This window comes from Passer domesticus, chromosome 5 (genome assembly GCF_036417665.1).
Source record: "Passer domesticus isolate bPasDom1 chromosome 5, bPasDom1.hap1, whole genome shotgun sequence".
Taxonomy (NCBI): domain Eukaryota; kingdom Metazoa; phylum Chordata; class Aves; order Passeriformes; family Passeridae; genus Passer; species Passer domesticus.
In genome coordinates this window covers 73,778,341-73,799,669 of record NC_087478.1, presented here as the reverse complement: position 1 = coordinate 73,799,669, position 21,329 = coordinate 73,778,341, and the positions used below count along the sequence as shown (strand labels likewise).

The window sequence follows — 21,329 nt, the reverse complement described above, 5'->3', positions numbered from 1 at the left end:
AATTTTCAGATAGGAAGTAAAAGACACAAACAAACTTTATACTTTTTTTTTTTTTAATAACGGAATGAAAATATGGAAAGCTGTGTAATACTGAATTAAGCAAGTATGTCTGTGTGTCAGGGGACATCCATACAGACCAGAATGTTACCCAGGGAATTCTGGTGGAGCTTTATATTTCCAGGTGTCTAATAAAAATTCTGATGATCAAGGCAATTGATTAATCACTGCTGTACTTCAAACTAAGATCTGTATCCAATTATTTGTTGTTAGAAAGGTCAGGAAATTCTTTGCTTCTTATTTTTTCATACTTGGAAAGTGTTCTGGCTCCTTGAACATAATCTGCAAGTGTTAAAAACTTTCAACAAAATCTTTTGTTAAAAACTAAGTCTTGTTAATTCTAAAATCACACAAATGTTAGAAAGTGTTGTAGAATAGAGGTTTACAAAAGTATTCTGTTATAATATTCAGGTGTTTTGCCTGTGCTGCAGGTTGCAAGTTGTTTATAAATGTCATAGTTCAGTAATTTACTGCCTATTCACTTCAATTGAATGCTTAAAAATATTAATTAAATATGTTTTATTTATTTATTATATATTTATAGCAGACAAAAAAGTGATCTAGTATTATTGTGCCTAAATAATCTTTGTGACCATTAGCTGTACAGAGATAAAAAATAATTCTTGAAGTTGGTATACAAAGGAGAAAGTAAGTTGCAAGAGGAAAAGTTTTCTACCAAATAAATCCTGTGCTGAATAGCTTATTTAAAGAACTCCTCCAAATCACAAAGATTCACTTCATGAGGTGAGTAGCTAGCCAACAAGCAAATTTTAATTTTTCCTATTTACATTGACATTCATCTCCCCTCGGGAAAATCTGCTCCTTGTTTTCTGACAGCAAAGCTGAGGACATTAATCAGGCACCTTTTGTCTGCTAATTGCACACAGTTCTTGTTGGCTTTAAAGGACATATTCTGGCCTGTCAGGAAAAAACTACGTGTTAGGGCTTGAGTAATCACTGGAGTGACAGATCTGTTTTTAATGCAGCCCCTGTTTCCCTGAAGGTCAGACACTTGCCATAAATGCACTCCCATCCTGATTTAAGGGTCGGACTCTGAGAGCAGAGATGTCACCATTATGACAAAACTCTCTGTACTACTGTGTGTTCCCATATGATTTGTGCAGCTGTGCCTCATAACCTTTAGAAGAAAACATTTCTCTGACTAATATTTACCAAAATACTGCAGAATTGAGAATAGCCAAAGAGATACTTCTGGGGGTTTTGTGTTTAATAGACAATTTTTTCTGATACTACAGAAAATAAGGGCCTATTTCAACCACAATATTTTTATTTAAGAATCACTGGCAAGCTGATTAAAGCCATGTCTGTCTCACAGGAAAGAAAAAAAAATCCAACAAGTTTCTCTTCTAATTTTTCATAGAGGAATTACCCCTTTAGTTTGGTAATAATGCAGGTGCTTTTGGAAAACAGAATTCCAGGCTCATCCCAGGGATGAGTGGGATGTGCCAGGACAGGCAGCTTGGCTCTTTGCCACATAACCAGAACCAGAGTTACTTTTGCTCTTTTCTGAAAAAGACTTGGAATATTTGGAAAATACTGTTTTACCTTGATAAAACACCTTTATAGAAGGTCTGATTATTCCAGGCAAGAGCAAGTCATACCTTTTCCCACTTTCAGTGGGATTATTCTGCAGTGCAACAAGCATTTACCACTTGAAAGGGGAACTGTGCATTTCATTCTGTGCACAGATGCAGTGTAGTCACAATGCTTTTGAAGGGAAGAAATATAGTGATCAAGTTATATCCAAGACAGCAGGACATATCTGACAGAATCTGACAGTAAATCAGATTAAAACTGCTCATTTCCTCCATAGTTATCCTTGTTTTTCAGGGTTATTTCTAATAGCATACTGTGTTTATGGAGTGTATTTTGTGTGCTTATTTTGTCTGTTTCCACCTTCTGAGTAGACTTCTAACTGATACACTGACTTTTGGGGTTGTTTATGGTAGGAAATCCCATTTTAGGGTTTTTTTTTTAAGTGGCATGTACTATATTTCATAATTAAATATATTCCTACAGATATGATTTATCATGAATGCACTTTTAGAACTTCTTGGGGGTTTTATGTTTGATTTTGTCATTTAGCAACAAAGCCTATATAAATCTATTGTGAAAGCACCTTTACCAATACAGATTGGGGAAGATGATCTGTTTTACAATTGCTATAACCCCTGCTATATATCCAGATTTTTTTTTCCTTAAAATGTGATGTATTTTCTGTGCAATTTCCTCATCCTTTGATATTTTAAGAGAAGATTTTATAGTGAAAACTAATGTCTTACATTTAGTTATTTAAAGTAAAGACTGAAAAAGAATACATGAAACTCAAGTTTTAATTCAATTTATCCACCTTGTGTAGGAGAGGCTGCTGCAGATTCATTTGGGTTTTCAAATTGTCTGAGGAATTGTCTGTAATTCACTCCTGAAATCTGACCTTGTGAGAAGATATGTGCACCTCTGCGTAGTTACTCTGTTATTCATCCATCAGAACTGTCACAGAAAATGGTCCATTTTCTGAAGTTTTTCTTAAACAAACCTGACTAAAAGGTCTCCCTTTACATTTCAAGTGCTGCAGTTGAAATAACATTTTAATTCTTTACAATATTGTCATAAATGCCTTAGTTATCATCTAGATCATATAGTCATTATAAAGACCTTATAATTTATAACTCTTTTTGTAGTAAGAATTAGATCAAACTAATGAGGAAGGTCAGTACAGCAGAATAAGATGTCTGTCTGGTGGCTGAAAGTGGCTATGATTGTAAAAAAGGATTTGAAAACAATTTTACTACCAGAAAACACCTTCAAACATCAGTTTAATTGGAAGTAACTGTGGGTTTTTGGCCCCTCTAATCAGACAGAAAAAAACCACCATGTTTTTTCTTGCTATTATTTTTTAATTTCCTACTTTCAAAGGTGACTTTATTGCTGTAGAAAAATCTCTGTATGTAATTGGTGTTCCTGCCACTGAACATCTTACCCACGCACCAATCTTCATGCTTGTTGTCCTAACTGCAATCAAAGCAAAATTTTAAAATTAAAAAGTGGTTTAAAAAGCAGTTTGGCTTTCCGTCCAACTAAGAATTGACACAGAGTTCAACTACTGGTTATCTATATTTTGTCTTTCCTGAAATTATTGAATTGGATGCTTTCTAGACTTCCATTATATGGGTAACATCTCTATTTAGATGAGAAGTCCTTGACCTTCTGTTGTTGACTGCACCTTTGCTTTCCTCTCTGCGCTTCCATGCAGGATGGTGACTCCTTTTATGGTACATCTACTGGCAGTAACCATTGCAACTCCACAAAATCTCCTCTTGAAATGTGAATCCTAATGTAGCTTTAAACCCAAGAGCTCAGACTCTTCGGGTGCTAATCTCATTTGGATTAGAAATTACTGCTTTTGCTTTACTTAAATTGCCTAATTTTTTTCAACTGTACACATCCAGTATTTATTTTCATTTAAGTAAATTTTCTCAATTATTTTATTTCTTTAATAAAGTAGATAGTTACACAACTGACATGATGATGAATGGAAATAAAATAAGAAACCCCTGTACCTGCCTTTCAGAAAAGTACTTCATGTGAATGTGAAACTATTGCTTTGAAAGGCTTCTAAATTACCTACAAATGTCTTGAACAGAAAAGAACTGTTCCCATATAGTACTACATTAACTTCAGTAACTAGACTGGTATTGTAGTTACTGCAGGTTATTACGTCTAATATTCAGTTTTTAAAAATTTATGGTCGGCTTTATGGTTCCAGCAGGAGTGCTGATGTGATTCCTGTTGAGGACTGATGTGCTTGCATGGTTAAAATGTGTCTGCTGCAACCATTTTTGGCTTTTGCTTAGAATAGTAATAAGGATCCAGCACTCTGCCCTCTTTCTAATTCCTTACTCCAGGGGAGGCACGAAGAGCACACAAATCTGCTGCTTTCAGACCTGAATCACAGAATCACAATGGTTTGGTTTGGAAGGGACCTGGGAGGTCCTGTTGGGTTCCAACCCCCCCACCATGGGCAGGGACACCTCCCACTGGATGACCCAGGGCACCTCCAGCCCTGCCTTGAACACTTCCAGGCATGGAGCATCCACAGGTTCTCAGGACAACCTGCTCCAGTGTCTCACCACCCTCTGATTAAAGAAATCCATTCAGTCTGCAGATAAGAGTGCTGTTGGTTCGGCCATGAATTGACAGCTGCTTGGCCTCACCTTGTTATTCACATTGAGGGGATGATTTTAAAGATAAAGCTTGGAATTCACTCCATTTATTGGGTAGCAGGCTAGAGTATGTTGTATCTTATATTATTCAAGTTATCATTGTGTGTTAGTGGTGGAACAAGTCCTTGTACCAATTCCTTGTGCACCCTTTCCTCTGTCTCCTTGTTAAATTGGCTGCTTCTTCAAATTCCTTACCCATGACAGGTAAGTTATTGTTAGTCCCTGGTTTGAGTCATGGGTGCAGTCTGCTCTCTGAGTCAGATCAACCCAGATTTCCAACCCAGATTCCCATCAGGGATTGAGTGTCTTGGAGCAGTGTTTATATTAGAAGCTCCATCCATCCCGTGTAGATCCAGAGTGCAATTTTTCCTATGTAGGGGATAGTTCCTATGCATCATGAGACATCACAGAAGCTGGGATTAGGACAGGGAAGGCTGACTATTCCCTTCTCAGGCAAGAGATCCCAATCCCTTACCTGGAACAGGGGCTGTGTCTTACATGGCATCCCTTACTCTAGATCCATCTACATGCAGAGATTACAGAAAGCCAGAGATTTGGGAGAGAGAGGGGGAAAAACTAATAGCTGGAGCAGCACACTCTCACCTTGAACACAGTGTTTAGGAAAAGAATGTGAGAATACAAGAGATAACTTAAAGAGATGCTTTAGTAGGTAGGAGGTGTTCCAGTAACAGAGTTCTGATGTTAGTATGTCATATCTCTGTGAATAGGAAGGGTCCCACCTGAGGTGGGAAATTTGTAACTTATGTACAAATGAGTGACTTCCATTTATTGATCCATTCGTGTTAAGTCACTTGAAAAATCCTGTATCAAAACCAGGGAACTTAGTTTAGAACCCTTGTAGGTAAAGCTTATGCCCTTAGGCAGTTATTATCAGAACTTTGATATGTGTTACTGTTTTGCAAGTGTGCTTGATTTCAAGAGTCAAGCACAGCTTTCTTCTGAAGGTTTATTATTTGAAGACAAGTGCAAGGGAGAGAGGTTACAAAAATCAGTTTTTTTATGTTATTAATCTCAAATGAGTGATTTTTTTGCCCTTTTTTTTTATAATACTTGCTATATTTTAATGTGCCTTAGAACAAAATAGGGTGTCATTACCATTCTTGTTGCTGAATGTTTAGCTTGGCATTTGATGCAAGGCCTCAATTGCAGGCTGACGTGCCAGCAGCTGAAGCTGAAAACAAGACTGCGGTGGGCAAACTCAAGATTTAATTTCAGAAAGAGTGTTTATATTTTCCCTGGGGCCCCATTAATGGGAGTCCAAACCCTAAACGTTACCACCAACACATTTTAACAGACCAGTTTCCCAGTTTTTAAAGTGTGGTGTCACCTTGAGTATTTTTTTTTTCAACTTTTTCCCCTCTTATTCTGACTTTTAAAGAAAAGCAATGAAGTTGTATCATTTTTGGCCGAATTCAGTGTCGTGTTTGGGGAACATAAATTTCTGTGTAATGCAACAAAGTGGTATTCAAAAAATATTTAGTCCTATCTTCTGTTTCTGCATCAGCTATTTTAATAACTCAGCTGCTGCAAGTTACCAGTGCAAAACTTGGTGTTACTGCAGAGCTCACCACCATCCAGTGTGTCCTAGGGGTCCCCACGGTGATGTCCTGAATCCACCTGATGTCAGGACATCTGTGCCATGCCCAGGGTGAGCTTGTGACCAACAGGTCTGGTGATGGGGTCACTGAGAGTTCCTTAGCTCAGTTTCCTGCTCCTTCAGCTGGGCCTGTTTTGTGGCTTTAATAGGATTAGAGAAACATTTACGTGGTCGCTTTAGGAGCATTTTCACACTGCTCCTTTACCCAACTCAAAGAGCTGTATAAATCCAAAGGATTAAGCCAGGGATTTATGGGAAGTTGTAGTGTAAGATGAGTTTGGTGCACCTGGCTCTCCTTTTCTCCTCTGTGGATAAGGATCCTGAAGCAGTGTGATGTATCTGCAGGGGATACACAAGTGAGCCTGGCATTTCTGCCTGAACTTTAGGGTCTCTATAAGCTTAGAAATTATTGTTTCCAAATATTAAAAGGAAATTATAGTCTCCTGTGGAGGAATGTAGTATTTCTATTGATTGGTATTAAAAGGAAATTATAGTCTCCTGTGGAGGAATGTAGTATTTCTATCGATTGATCCTATCAGGCATTTTTCTTCAGAGAACATTTTGGCATTTTTCTGCCACTTTTCAATAGCAAAACATCATGCATTCAAGAAATTTTTTTATTTTCCTGGAAATTATAGCTCTGTTTTTAACAAATGAAAAGGGGGGGGGGGGGGAAATTCAATTCTCTGCCACTTAGTTTCATTGAAATACAAAGAAAATTGTTAAATAACCAAAATTATAATTTCCAAACTCTTTGAGTGATCATTTATGCTGATGAAAGCGATTTAGTTGAAACTACATACATAGCCTATTGTAGGGTTTTCTGCAATTACTTCAGCGTAAAATTGCCAGAGTTTGAAATTCTTTACTTAAGTAAAAACTGTTTCATATATCCTTTTGTGCCACAGTGTATTAATCTACAAAGACTGAGATTATGCCTGTACTCTTTAGTCAGGCGAGATTCCAGCTGAAACTGAAATCAAATGGTATTATTACTGAGAAAATATTGTGCTATCAAAGCCAAAGAGGGAAAAAAATAACAGGATGAATTATAATGTTCAGCAACGAGATGGCTGGATACTCCACTATTTCAAAGCTACTCTTGTGATTGAGATGTATTGTGTTTTTAATCCAATGTGTATCTTCTTAATTACTGTAAGAGTAACTTTGGATTTGCTGTGCAAACACATAATTATTCAGCTGGCTCTGTGGATGCAGAGTATTCACAGGGATAAAGACTTGCAGTGTGCACTGTACTAATGTCACCCAGATCTGTCTGTCAGAGGAGAGCGGTGTGGTTTTCTCATAGGTGACTAGGCACCACCTGAGGTACAGGAAAAGGCAAGATCTGCCATCCAGGGTCTCTCTATTCTGCAAGTATTTGATAAGGAGGCAGAGTAGGCTCCCAAATATCTCTGCTGTCCGTTAGGAAGGCTGTGTGTGACAGGAGGAAGTGAGGCATCCTTACACACCTCTGGCCCCCTGCAAGTCTCCTGTGTTACTCCTGATTCATCTCAGTGTTAGAATTTCACAGTGTACTTCTGGAAATGTGAGAATTGTAACCAGATCATCTGTTTGAAGATTGGTTGTTTTGTGTTGTGTATGACTTTCTCAAAATATGTTGAGTAGAGAAAAAGATTCAAAGTTCTTGATTAGGTGTGTGGGATTAACCATTTTTAGTGCAACTTGTGACTCTTGTCCATGGGCATTTTCAAGAGACCTTTTGATTAACCAAGAGTAGGTAATTTAAAGAAAAAAAAAAAAGAACAAGAACAACAAACCCCAGAAAAATCTATGCATCCATGTGTGCAAATGAACATGAATACCCTTATCTTGCCATCCTAGTGAGAAAGTTAGGTCAGCTGAATTTTGAAGTTTAAACATTTAATATTCTATTAGAATGAGTAAGTGAATGTTTTGAGGAGGAAGAGGACTTTGGGGATTTTTTTTGTCATTCCTAATAAAATAAAACATTAATTATTTGCTTTCTTTGTCTTTCAAATTCATCTATATGCTTGTAATGGTATTTGTTTTTCACTGTCATTTCTTGATTCAAAATTTATAGAATGTACAACTAGGTATTTTTGTAACATAACAGCAGTTATAAATTTGATCTTTAAGTTGGTGTAATCCACATTGCTTTGTACTAGATGGAAAATTTAATCATTTCAATATGATCACTTGGATTAATTAAAGCTAAGAATATCATCTGCAGTTTTATTTTCTTAGTCATAGGTCAACTTCTTGGCTTTTTCCAAGTCCCTGCTGTACCATTCTTTTAGCACCAAGGGGATCCTAAAGAGTCTTAGAAAGTTAATGATGGCCGTGCTCAGCAAAGGCATTTTGGCATGCACCTGCAAGGCTGTCACACTGCAAAAGAGAAGAGCCAATTGTTCCACTCTGATTGATTTTATTATGAGTTCCCGGTGCAGAGATCAGAAGTTGGGTCACCGTCTCTTCCATCCCTAGATTTTTGTGATACCATTTTAATTGCACTGGAACTGAGGCCCAAGCAGACAAAGACAGAACACAGAAGCCCCTTTTCTCCATTGTTTCCGTGACGTGCAGGGACAGTTTTGTGGTCTCTGTGTTTGTGTTGCAAAGATCCAGAAATCACAGTCATTTTAACGAGGTGCTCTGTAGAATTTCTCTGTCCATGTACCAGGATAAGATAAGCCCAGAGTCCTTGCAAAGCCACCACAAAGTCACATTGTTTGGCAGATTGTCTTGGCTTTAGAGTTTTGAGGGCAAGTTATTTTTTTCTCTTGTTCACTGCGCAAGTGAAATGAGTAGATAACTGTGTGTAAGGATGGTTTATTCTGTTCTGAGCTGTGTTTTTCTACAGCTGAGGAATATTCGTAGTTCAGGGTTTGTTTGGGGTTTTTGTGCTGCTTCTCATTTACCCAAGTTCTTTTATGTGGAGATACTTGAACCTCAATAGTTTTATCTGCTTACTCCTTTAGCTGGGGAATCATTTGAAACTTTTTGTAGTTGGTTATATGCAAGAAAATTCAGATTATTTTTACCCCAAATCTTGCAGTTTCTTTGCTCTTTTTTTTCAGGTGTGTCTTTTGGTGTTTTCATCCTTCTGCTGAACTCATATTTTTTAAAAGTAATGGGAAAGTTGGCCTTACCATATGTGTTTTGATGAATCTTTCCTATAATTATTTCCTGCAATTGGATTCCTGCAGCAGAGCCAGTGGGATCAAAATTTGAGACTTAATCAAGTTGTCTATGAAGCTAGAGAAACGTGTAAAGAAATAAATTTTCTTACCTAGAGCAATAGCAAGATTAGATAGATAAAGCAAAGGGATGTAGTTTCCTGTTTACTTTTTGCATTCAAATATTTATCTGTGTGTTAGAAAATCAGCAAGATGCTTCAATGGCTTATAGTTAATAAGTATATGTGTTATTATTCTGCTTTGGCTGCAAGCTACTGACTCATATAATTTGGTCAAGTATATTTTTCCCTCCCTTGCCCTTTACCCTCACCCCACCCTGCTAAGCAACAGTTTCTTCTGGGTTTTTGGTTTTTGGTTTTTTTTTAGTAATGTGAAATAAGGTATTGCCTATGTGAAAAACTGCTATTCTCTTTGTGGTTGTATGTGGAAGAGGTTTTACAGCAATTTCTGTGAGCCAGAGAGAAGTTTGATAACAGGATCCATGTTTATTCCTGAAAGAATTTTCTGCCAAGGTCACTGACAACCAAGAAATAAAGAAGGATAAGTAAGAGAAACCTGCAACTGTCTATTCCAAGGAGCACTTTGTCTTTCTTGACCAATGAGTAAACTGTAAACTTAGGAGTTTTGTAGGAATGTATAAAAAGCATGCATGCTATTATAAAATGGGGTTGGAAGCCTTCTGAAAATTGAGTGTTGCTTTGTCTTGTGACCATCTCAACTATGACAATTTTATGTTCTGGGTGTAATTTCTCAGCAAAGCCTTGGCACAAATTTGCATCTGGAAAAGCAGCAGAATAGCCAGGCAGGTACCCAAAGGAAGCTGCTTTGGGGAATCCACTCTATCCCTACTGTTGAGGAGTCTCCTCTGGCTGGCAGTTGCAGGAAGGGTTTGGAGTAGTGTGGAGCAGAAAACCTGCAGATTATTGTGTCCTGCTGCTTGTTTCTCCCTCCTCCTTCAGAATCTTCCTGCCTGTGGTGTTGTAAGTGATGACGTGCTGAGAGCTGTGGGCACTCAGTCTGTGTGTGTTTTGAAACAAGGAGGTCCTGCCTTTGATGACAGTGTTGCAGCTGCAGCTTTATGAACTGCTTTGCCAGCAGCTGCCCTGAATTTTGCTGTAGTAGCTTGGCTTCAAACTCCAAACTGAGTTTTCCAGTAAAATGTTAGTGTTAGTAAAAAACCTTGTGTTCAATCTTCTCAATACCGAAGAAGTTCAATAGTAAATGTGGGCTCAAAAATTTTTGTCTGAATAGTAGGACATTAATTTTGTATTCCCTTAATGTATAATTAAGGGAACCTTAATGTATAATTACTTATCCTAATGCATGTATATTGACACATATTTAATGCTAAATTTATCGCAGACTTGCTGCAGGCTCTTTTTCCTCATTTAATTTCTTCATGTGAATCCATCAGCTGTAACTTGTAATGTAACCATTACAGTGGTAATTTTGGAAAGATACCTGTATTTCATGTGGTATCACCTTTGCTCATGACTTCTGTCCTGTTTCATCCTGTCACATCTTAAAGTTTCATTAAAATGAAAACCTGGCTGCAAAATGAAGTGTTCCTCAAAACCAAGAGGTGGGATTTTTCTCCTGCTGCTTCTATTTACCAAACTCCAGTGTGTTGTTAGGGGACACTTTGCTTTAGAAGTTGTGGCAGATAAAGTTTCCCAGGAGCCTTCAGATAATCATGATGCAACTGCAGTCTCCTTGATATCTAGGTAGATTAATTACAGCCTGACTCATTATGTTAATTGTAGCTTCAGCTTTCCATGTAACACAGTTTTTTCACCTCCCAGCCTAAAGCAGTGATTCTCTGCCATGTGTGTTATCAACCACCTGTTACCCTTCTCAGAGGCAAGGAATTTGTGCTCCTGCTGAGCCTTCTGTTCGTGAGGGATCACATTAGACAGAGATGTTTAGAAAGCACCCATGGCAATGGAGTAGCAGTTCTACAACTCTGATTTCACAGTCATGCACATTGTTAGGGGTTTTTTTTCCAGTTTGTATACACTGCAAACACTTATGATGCAATGATTATTTCTATTTTGCATACCTATTCACAGATAATGCAAAATACAAATTCACAGTAACAAAAAATACTGTTCTGATTAATACCTGCATTTGCTGTTTGCTTTTCAGTTAGGCTTAATTAATCCAGTTCTGTAGATATCATCTGGGTACTGTAAGGGAATTCTGTGAGCATGACTCAACATGAGCCCATCAGATAACATTTTTTTATTTGGCTGGATAACAATAGCAATTTTTATGTGTAGGAAGATTGTTGCTGCTTTTAACCAAGCGTGGTTACTGTGGATTAATTTGGAACATGTTTGCATACTGACAAATGAAACAGATCTTTGATACCAGATCTATCACCCAGCCCTGCACTCAGGGCTTTTCAGGAAGCATGGTCTGATAGTCTTCAGGCATTTTCCTGGAAAGGTGGCAATTTGGGTTTATGGAGCTCCACAGAAGCCCTGTGCAATCTCTGCCAAGTCATTTGTAGCTGTATTAAATCAGGATGTGATAGTGCCCAAGACTGACTTGGTTACTTAAAACAGTTGGAGATTAGGAGAAAACTATTAAGGACTTTTACACGCTATGAGCATTCAGGCTCTGACAAGCCTGGATAGAAATCAGTCTGAGTCACTTATAAATCCTTTATTTAGATGCTGTTGTAAAGTTAAGTTCTGCTTCTCTTTTTTCATATCAGGGGAAGCGATCTGATGAATTTGGCCACATTGTGGTTAGTCTTCTGCTTGTGCCTGCCTTGTGGAGACTGTATTCCATTGTGTCTCAGAAGCTGTGCAGGCTTTTTCCAGGGCCAAATATTAACTATTTGTCAGTCAGAGATTTTGAAGACATTGCATATGTTTCTGTGTGTTTGTTTTAAGAATCCTGAATCTGTGACTTAAAACCACAACAATCAGATTGCTGGACCAATCAGCAATTATAGTAGCAATTATAGTAACTCCTATTTTTAGTGTATAGTAATAGTCTATAAATAAAAAGAAGAAACCCCATGTTTGTAATCTGTTAAGTAGGTAGGTCACTGCAGGCTTAGAAAATGCCTATTTTTCACCTTCTCCAGTAGTCTGAGCAGATGCTGCAACAGTTTTTAGTTCTTTTTGCACTTGATCTAATTTCCTGGATTGAAAGCAAATTTCTTTCTTGTATTTATATAAAGAAAAGTTAGTATTTTCTTACATTCCTGGGTCCAGCTGGGAGACAGTGGAGATTCTGAGAGGTTTGACAGGCTGTTTTCCCACCACCTTCAGCAAAGTAGGCAAATCTGTTTTAAAGATGTGTCCAACATATGGTATTATTTTAATGATCAAATTCCAAGCATAAAATCCTTAAGGTTTAGAAGGTGCAGCATTATTTATTTAAAGGGGAAAAAAAACCCCAAACATTTTCACATGGCAATATAATTTATTAAACATCACTCTTTCATAGAGATTGTCTTGAGCACTGATGACTTTCTAATGTGTAGGAGATACTGTATAAATTACAGCCATGAAGAACCTTGTTTTTATATACTTAGTGTTATCAATAGTAGAAATTCACAGGTGGACAGACAAAAATGTCCTGTCCTGGGATTAACTCTAAAATAAGTTCTGCTGCACATATGTACCATATGGATCTGTTTTCCTTCTCATCCATTACAGAAATGAGAGGAAGTAGTTCATTGTTTCCTCATCCAACTCTCAGATTTGCAGGTTCCTCAAGGTAATAATTTTTCTACATGGTCTATTTAATGTGCTAGGGAATTTTTTAAGCCTTCTGTTGAATCTGTGGGGAGAAGTTCATGTTAGTGCACTGAGTTCTGAACCCATAGTTTTACTAGAAAATATTAACATGTGACTGAATTTCTGCAGCTACAGAACCTTTCAGGATTGTGTCAGGCTGATTCACTGGAGTGGGTTAGTTGTGGGGCAAGAAAAACCCAAACAAAACCTGTCTGTATACCATAAAAATTGTACAAAGCAAAGCCCTTGTCTTTGAATTTTCCTCAAAGAGGAGCACTGACCAATCAAGCAGTGAAAAGACACTGATGAGTGTTTAATTGCACTGCAAGGGTCTGTTGGACTGTGTTTGTTGGCCAACATCCAGTACAGTGCAATCTTAGCACTAAGGTGCAATAGTGTTTTCACCTTCAATTGGGCCACCAGGAGCCTGCAAAAGTTAAGCTTTTGATCATACATGAAAAGCCATTATTTTTCCAAAATACTTTGTCTCTAAAAATATTTAGAAAGTATCACATATTTAAAATGCAACCATTTATTCACTTAGAATTGAAGTTCAGACCATTGTTCAGAAAGACCATAACTGTAATTTATAGCTCAGACTGATGCCAAAATAATTTCAAAATAATTACCTATTGTTAGGCAATTATTGTTAGGTACAGATGTACAGGTAATTAGGAGTAACAGAAATACCTAAAGGCAAATTCAGTTGCAACATCAATGGCTGACTCTAAGCAAGAAGTTGTGTTACATCTGGATTCCCTGCTCCAGGAGCAACCCAGCGTGTTTTTAACATGTTGTCATTGTCAGGCAAGTCCCTGCATGGAGGAGGAAGTGCCACTGACAAAAATGTTTAGTAAATTATTTATATACATGAACAAATCAAGCATCACTATAATTTCTGCCTTATGCTTAAGTAATGTATATTCCTGATTCCACTGATTTCAAAGGGACTTAAATTTGTTCCTCTGGTCCTTAATAAGTGAGTGTAGAAGTATTTAGAAAAGCAATCTGTCATCGTCAGCACTTTTTACTGGTGTTCTGCTCTCCATGGACACGTCCATCTAAGTGTTGATCAAACAGGGCTAAGTCAGAACTATAGAATGAAATGAAAGATTATTCCAGAGTCTTTTCAAGTAAAAATAAGAATTGTTAGTTTAGTCTTGTATTGATTTTCTTCCAAAAAGATGTTTAACTAAATTATAGAAAAACATAGTCTGAAGTATGCCTATCCTCATTCTTCAATTTCTGTTTTTTTCTTTTATAGAAATTTTTTTAGCTAGTAAATTTATATAATACAAAACCATACAGATTAATAGCAAATGGAAATCAGTTTGTTTGCAAACAGCAAACAGACAAAGCTTTAGTATATTTATCAGCAATAAAAATACATAGAGAAATCAAGACTAAATTAACTAGGATAAACTACCAATTATTAAAACAAAGCTTCAATTGTTTTACCTCTGGTGTCACAATGTCCCCTTTCTATTGAACATTCATCAGAGAGGGGACAGGAAATATTTAAGAATGCTTTTACTGCAAGTCTTTTGGAAAATATGAAATTATGCCAGACTGATGTCTATGAATAATTACCTGTGGCTAATAAATATTTAACTTCAAAGAAATGCCTTGGTGATGAATCCTATTCAACTTATCAACTACAAAAACACCAGTAATAAAAGTACAATTAAAAGTTTTCTTCTTCAACATCTTTGCTCTTTTTTAATCTCTGGTCATTGTATTTGTTGAATTTCATGGTAAAAAGAAGATTGCAGTTTTTACTCATGTTAGTATCACAGAGCCAATGTAGTGACCTGAACTGCTACTGAATACATTAATCCTCTAATTATCATTTGAAGCACAGGTAAATTTTTCAATGTGTTTGAATAAATGTAGCTACCATTCCTACAGCTGAAAATAGATTTGGTATTGGGAAGTTGTGTTATCTGAGAGATAATTTTGAAAAATACACTTTTAAACAGTTGTATTTATACAGACAGGAAATTGAAGAGCCATATTTAACATTAATTTTGTTTTCTTCATTTTTCTGGGTGAACTTCAGGCCATAGTGAGATTAATAAGAAAATATACCTTTATTGTGGTGAGATCAGGATTTCATCTCATATCTTTCAGTGCTTAACCTAAAATTATATTTTCCATGTGCTATTTTGTTAGTTACTAGAAACAGAGTACAATTCTGACATACAGCAATTATTTATAGAGTTCTGACTGGGTTTCTCCTCTAGTAATTTGAAGTATTTTAAGAAGTTGGTGAGTATTTAATAGAGGAAGATAAGTATGCATGCCATGAAAACAAACCTATTTGCAAGTAGATATTGTAAGGGGAAGATATGAAGGATGTGCACGCTCAGTTGTTTGTGTAAGAAACTGATTTCTACTTTAGGCATCACTCATGTGGGCTTCCTTTTCATTTCACAGAAAATTTGAAAAGTAAGGTAAATCTAGGAAAATGTAGAGCTAAGAATGGTGGTTAACTTTGGTTTGGTTTCAGCTGTGGGTGGCTGAAGTGATGCAGGGGAGCTTAAAGTGGTGGATTGACTTAAAGTGAAATAGAGTAGGCTGGGGTAGAAGCATTCTCCTGGTGGTAATACAGTGCATTTTTTTTCCTTTTTTTTCCATTTCCCAAATCCAACTTGCATCTGCTCAGGAGTTCTGCTGGGGCTTGTGCCTCCAGATCATGCCTTGCATGGCCCCAAGGCACATCATCTGGGGTGGCCTGTGGATATGACTGGGGTGAGACCCCTCGTCTGAGGGTGTCTCATCCAGGCATCTTTGGCCAGAAACAGTGTGGAAATGCTCTTGGATCTAAGTGAACTGAGGCTTTAAAGAGAGGGGAACAGACAGCACTAAGTGTGTTGGATGGTCCTGCAAGACTCTGGTCATTTTTGGTAAATGAAATGTCTCAAGGATAGTGGGAATTTAAGGAGTGGGATTCAAGAAGTGTTTTTTTCCAAATCTCATATATCCAGTTTCTAAGCAGGACCCATACAAGTGCCTAGAGAGACAGCCTCTGGGTCTTAGGGGAAAAAAAATCCCAAAAAAATAGTACAGAGTTAAAAGATACTGTTGGGTAATGAAGTTCTGGAAAATTAAAGCTTTGAGCAAATTAAAGCTCCACCAACTGGACACAGTCCAAAGAATTTGGGAACTTTGAACTAATAGATTTCATAGAGTGAAAGAGAAATATTGACTAGCAATGGCAACAGTAATAGTATGGTGCAGGAAAATGTCCTTCCTTGGCAGATCTGAACAAACTTGGTGCGTTTTTCAGCATCTACAGAATCAGAACAGTTGGGTTGGTTTGGTTGTGTGAATGCTCCAACCCAAATATGTTATTCATACTGATTACATTTGCATATAAGTTATATTTGAATTTGCCAGATGTCCGTTTATGTTTGTTTAAATCATGAGGTCATTCCATGAAATGAACAGGACCTAAAAATATAGACAGAAGACTGTTTGGAAAAGTGAGATTTAAAATATCTTATAAATTTTCCCATTTTGTGGTATATTATGCAAGCAGGAGCACAGCAATGTGGAGGCACTCTTCAAGAAAGCTGTGTCCATTGCTAACAGTTCATTAAACAATATATTATATAACAAAGCTTCATTTGTTCCTATTTGCCAGCCAAGCCAATTTTCCCATTAACAAGCATGTTCTCCTTCTGAATACATTCAAATGTACCATTTTCAAAGACAGCATCATTGCTTCTCTTTTTGTGTTATATGACGATCCCAAGTCTTTCTGGATTGTTTTGTCATTTACTCCAGCATTGAAGATTTTTAGAATGCCCTGCTCAAGGCAATGCATATTCATAAACTGAGCAAACAAGGAGGAACTGAATTCTCAAGTTTTATGTTATTCATTTACATAAATGTTTAACAAGCAATAAACTTTTCTTATGCACAAATGGAGACTACCAACTAGCCACTTGAGTTCAACAAAGGTTCCTCAAATGTGTACTTAATTCATTTGAGACTTTTAAAATCTTGCTCAAGCCTGACGAATTTCTGGTTTGTTCATGCTGCAGCCAATCACTACACACATTAAACATTTACTTTAGTGCTTGGTGAAATAATTTTAATCCTATACAATTTGAGATTGCAGCCTTGGTAAAGAAATTGAGCAGCAGCATATCAGAACACACATCTGGTGAGCTACTCTGGCCCCTTTAAAGCAGAATTTGCAAGGAAAGGCTGCATGAAGAGAAAATGGAGAGTAGCCAAAGCTCATGGTCAAAGCTCAATAAAGAATTGTCTAGGAATATAATGATATAACATGTAATAAAAGGAAACCACCAAAACTCAGTTTCATGCTGAGCGTCTCCAATTGATATACCTACCAAAAGAATCTGATAGCATCATGTGAGAATTATATTAATTAGAGAAAGAGGTATCTTGTGTTCTTTCTTAACATGAAACAGATGATATTATGTGAACTGTGCTGTATCTGTCCATTCGTTCCCCAAAGAAATATGGATCACAAGCACAAAAATATATCTGCAAGCTTCCCCAAGCAAAATATTTTGCTCCAGAAGAAACAAAGGAGGCAAGATACTTTTCAAATCAGAGAAAATGCACCAGCGCAACAGAGTGGGGTTTTTTTGTTCCATTGTTCCACAGTCTTCCAGGTACAGCTTCTTTAGAGATTAGTTTGCTGTTTCTTCCATTTTCTTGTCAGTAGCAGCTGTTCCTTGAATATATGAAGAACAGACTTTTCTGACATTTATTTGAACTAGATCTACTTTAAAATCTGTTGTAAATCAGTGGGCTAGGTTCTCATCTGGCTGTGTCTGGAGCCCTAATGCCTGCTTTTGCAGAGAGATGCAAAATTTTGAACAGCAGAAGTAGAAACACAGGCAGACTGGGTGGGATGGGGCTCTGAGCTGCCTGGTCCAGTGGGAGGTGCCCCTGCCCATGGCAGGGGGTTGGAACTGGGTGATCTTTAAAGTCCCTTCCAACCCAAACCATCCAATGATTCTATGCTTCTATTACTGAAGGAGAGTTTTATGATTGTGTGGTGTTTAGAAAATACATGTGTTTTCTGCTGGTGGCTAGATTTGATGCATTCATCTCTGTTGAAACAAATTGCCAAAATATTCTAACTACCCAGTTCTGCATAAATTAGAGGAACTTATGGAGCAGAAAAGCACAGGGTCATAAAAATGTTTCCCGTTGTGTATTAGGTCACAGTGCTGCCACTTTTTCCTGAGTGCATTTTCAGAGTGAAGTGGGAAGCTGTTACTATCCTTGCCTTGCATTGTGTTGATATTTTTAAAAAAGGCTATCTGTTATAAAACAAAATGGGCATTCAGGTGACTGTTAGAGCAATTAACTGGACTGCTGATTGATAAACAGATTAGTTTTTGTTGAAAGCTGTAATTAAATCTGTGAGTCTGAAATATGAGTCAGGATACATTTTTTGAAAAATCATCCATTTTACATTGAATATGAACTTGTGCACAATAATCTGACAGTAATGCTGATTTCTTCAAAATTCCATTGCTTCCTTTCCCTTGAGTGGCATAATTTTTATGCCATATTAATCTTGTACCACTACTTTTCAGTCTCACCCTGTGTCATAGTTATATGGATATTTAGTTGAATTTGGGCTGATTAAAGGATATCCAGATTGAAAACATCTCTCAGTTGTGATAATATTTGTTTGATGTCTGAACATCAACTTTCAAATGGAAGGAATTTTGCAGTGCATTTTGTTTATTTATTAATGTCTAAAAATTCAAATGCTTTTCAGTAAACCATATTTTTGTCATTTAGATGATAAACCCTGCTAAATCTTAGTATGGTGTTCTTATCTTTTTTGGTGGGGAAGATTGTCCATACAACAAGGATATATTTATATTTATATATTTTTATATATATATTTATATATGTATATTTCACATTGTTTGGCATTAGGGATAAAATGTAGAAACAAGCAAAATAAATAGCAATATGCTGCCTTTTGCCTCTGGGAACTACTTAAACATGCTGCCATTTAAATTACTAGTAGACTTTGAAATTTTGAATACGCAGTCATATGTAGTGATGTCTTTAAACTCGAGGTTTAAAGTTTTGTTTTTATAAAAGCAAAGCTGTAATATCCATAGGGATTTACCTAGCATGGCAGTTAGGCTGTTTAGCATTCTCAAACAGATTGTGTAGAATTTGTCAGCTTTAAAGTTATTTTTAGCTTTGTGTGCATTTTATTTTGGAGAAATTCAAATACTCCATTGAAAAGTTGTTATGAAATAATACACATTGAAATTACTTAGGTTCTTTAGTTGTTGAATTTTTGTTGTTATTGTTGGATTTTTGCTGACAAACTCTGGCATTTTTTTTCAGGTTTTCTTAAAGTTCATTGATCTTTTTTTCTTTTATTTCAACAGCTTGATGAAGTTGTCCGCCAGAGAAATCTGCATAGTTTGGAACTTTTTCTTTCATGTGCACAGAAACAGTTAAATGTTTTATTAAAGGAAGAGCCAACCCCAGCAGAAAACAGAGACTGACATTCTCAGTGCTGATGATACAGTGTGATTTGTGAAGCTGCAAATCTCCATCCAGCAAATGATGAATATATTCCAATATTTTTGGATTGTATCATTGAGTCAAGATTGATCTGAAATTCTTGATAGAAATGTTTGTGGATGATGTTCTTCTATTTATTTATTTATTTTATTACTATTATCAGATAGCAAATAGGAGAGGGAAAAAAATCCTTGGGAAAAAATTGGCTTATTTAGGATTTGTTTTATTTAGGATTTTTCTTTCATTAGATTTTCTAATAGCCCGTGTCAAAAGTTTCCGTGTTATGTCTGAAATTATGACATTTCCCTGTTATGTCTGTTTTAAGTTTGGCACCATGTGTTAATGTGATTCACCATTATTTTTGATATTTTAAAAAATGGAGACAAACATTTAGTTGAATATAGGTACAAACCCATCTCTGTTCCAAGTCCTACCAAGTATCTACCCAAGTCCATTGCCTCAGGTGAACCTGAGCAGCTTATTATTTCTTACTGCTTTTGATGTAGAACAGGAGAATCAGTACTGAAACATAAGAGTGTTGTCAGGCATTTCTTAAATAATTTATAAACAAATCCAGTTCTAGGAACAGAAAAAATTAAAAACTGAACAGTGCATCTGTTTAGGGTAGTGTAAAACATTGCCATGACCAATGTATAGTATATATTTTATTTCTGTTTTACAGAGCTAGTTCAATTCCAAAAGTCATTTTCTCATGAAATTACGATTAATGTGACTGACCTCAGTTTCAGGAAGAAGATGTATGTAATTATGTGGAGACTGATACTTACTGCCTCAGTGGAATTTCTGACAGAATAAGGAGTGCAGCCTGCTGACCTCACATGCCCTTTCAAAGTGCATTGAAGGAAGTAGAAGAACTCCCCACTGGCATTATTGGACTTTGGATCACTCACAGGTCTTTCTAGTCTTGCTGACAGCAGATGGAATTGGAATTTCTGTGCCTACTCTCTATTGATTGTAGAACTGGGGCCTTAGTTGTAGAAGATCTCTGAATGATATAAGGGAAAATAAGTGTTCATGCTTAGGTACGTAAATAAACTAAGAATGATCTCTCTTACAGTGAGCTCATGGACATTTTTTAAGTGTGGTTCTTCTTATTTGGAGGTGTTTTGGGTTTTTTTTGTTAAGCTGATTTTGTCAGCACTTTCCATAAATTGCTTTCTTATAGTAATAAGGAACACCAAATGGTTGCACATGTATTGGCAGTATGAAATATGTATTGCAGAAAGTTAACGTTTTTATTTAAATCTTTTCCTGTGCTTCATTTTTGTAGTCAAACCCAAAGGTTTTGTCTTTTGTATGCACAAAGGTTTACTGAAGAAGTAAACAGTGCTGGTTTTACTAGATGATGACCTTACCCTGCAAATGGATTAAAATCCAGTCTTCTATTTGATACTTGATTGACTGATCAGTTTCCATTTTTTCTGGCTGATAGGAAAATCCTATCATGTTAGTGAGTTGCCTACTCATTTTTGTTCCTAAACCAGTGAAATTTTTGTCTCTGTAACTGCACCAAAGATGTCATAGATGTCCCCATGGGGTTTTTTTAATGTCAAGGTACTGTAAAAAGAAATTGATTGACTATTGCTTTCTCCTAATGTGTGTTTAATTGTAGAAATGTGGTATAAGCAGATTCCTAAATTAACTTCCTGATTTTATTCTAGGCCTGTACATGAAACAATATTCCTTTTTTACTAAAGACATCCAAGTGTTCCCCTTCAAAGCCAGAGCCTGTTTATCAGCTTTTTCCTCATTAGGAGAGATTTGTATTCTGACTTGCAACACTATGTAAAAGCACTTTTAGAAGAAGCTTATGATTGGAGTCAGTAAGATTTCACTGGCAACTGTGGTGTATCTTTCCCATTAGATCATGTGTTTTTTAATTTCAGCTTTTGAATATTGTGATGAT

At 36.6% G+C, this 21,329-nt stretch overlaps 1 protein-coding gene across 4 annotated transcripts in view; it reads left to right on the top strand.

Annotated features, from left to right (window-relative positions):
• CCDC91 (coiled-coil domain containing 91) overlaps window positions 1-20,492 on the top strand; it is a 115,617-nt gene extending 95,125 nt beyond the window's left edge. For all 4 annotated transcript variants that reach the window (XM_064421073.1, XM_064421074.1, XM_064421072.1 and 1 more), the window contains one exon: window positions 19,264-20,492. In XM_064421073.1, coding sequence (XP_064277143.1) covers window positions 19,264-19,383 — 120 coding nt within the window. In that variant the 3' untranslated portion in view covers window positions 19,384-20,492. The remainder of the gene's footprint in view (window positions 1-19,263) is intronic.
• Window positions 20,493-21,329: the final 837 nt, after the last annotated feature.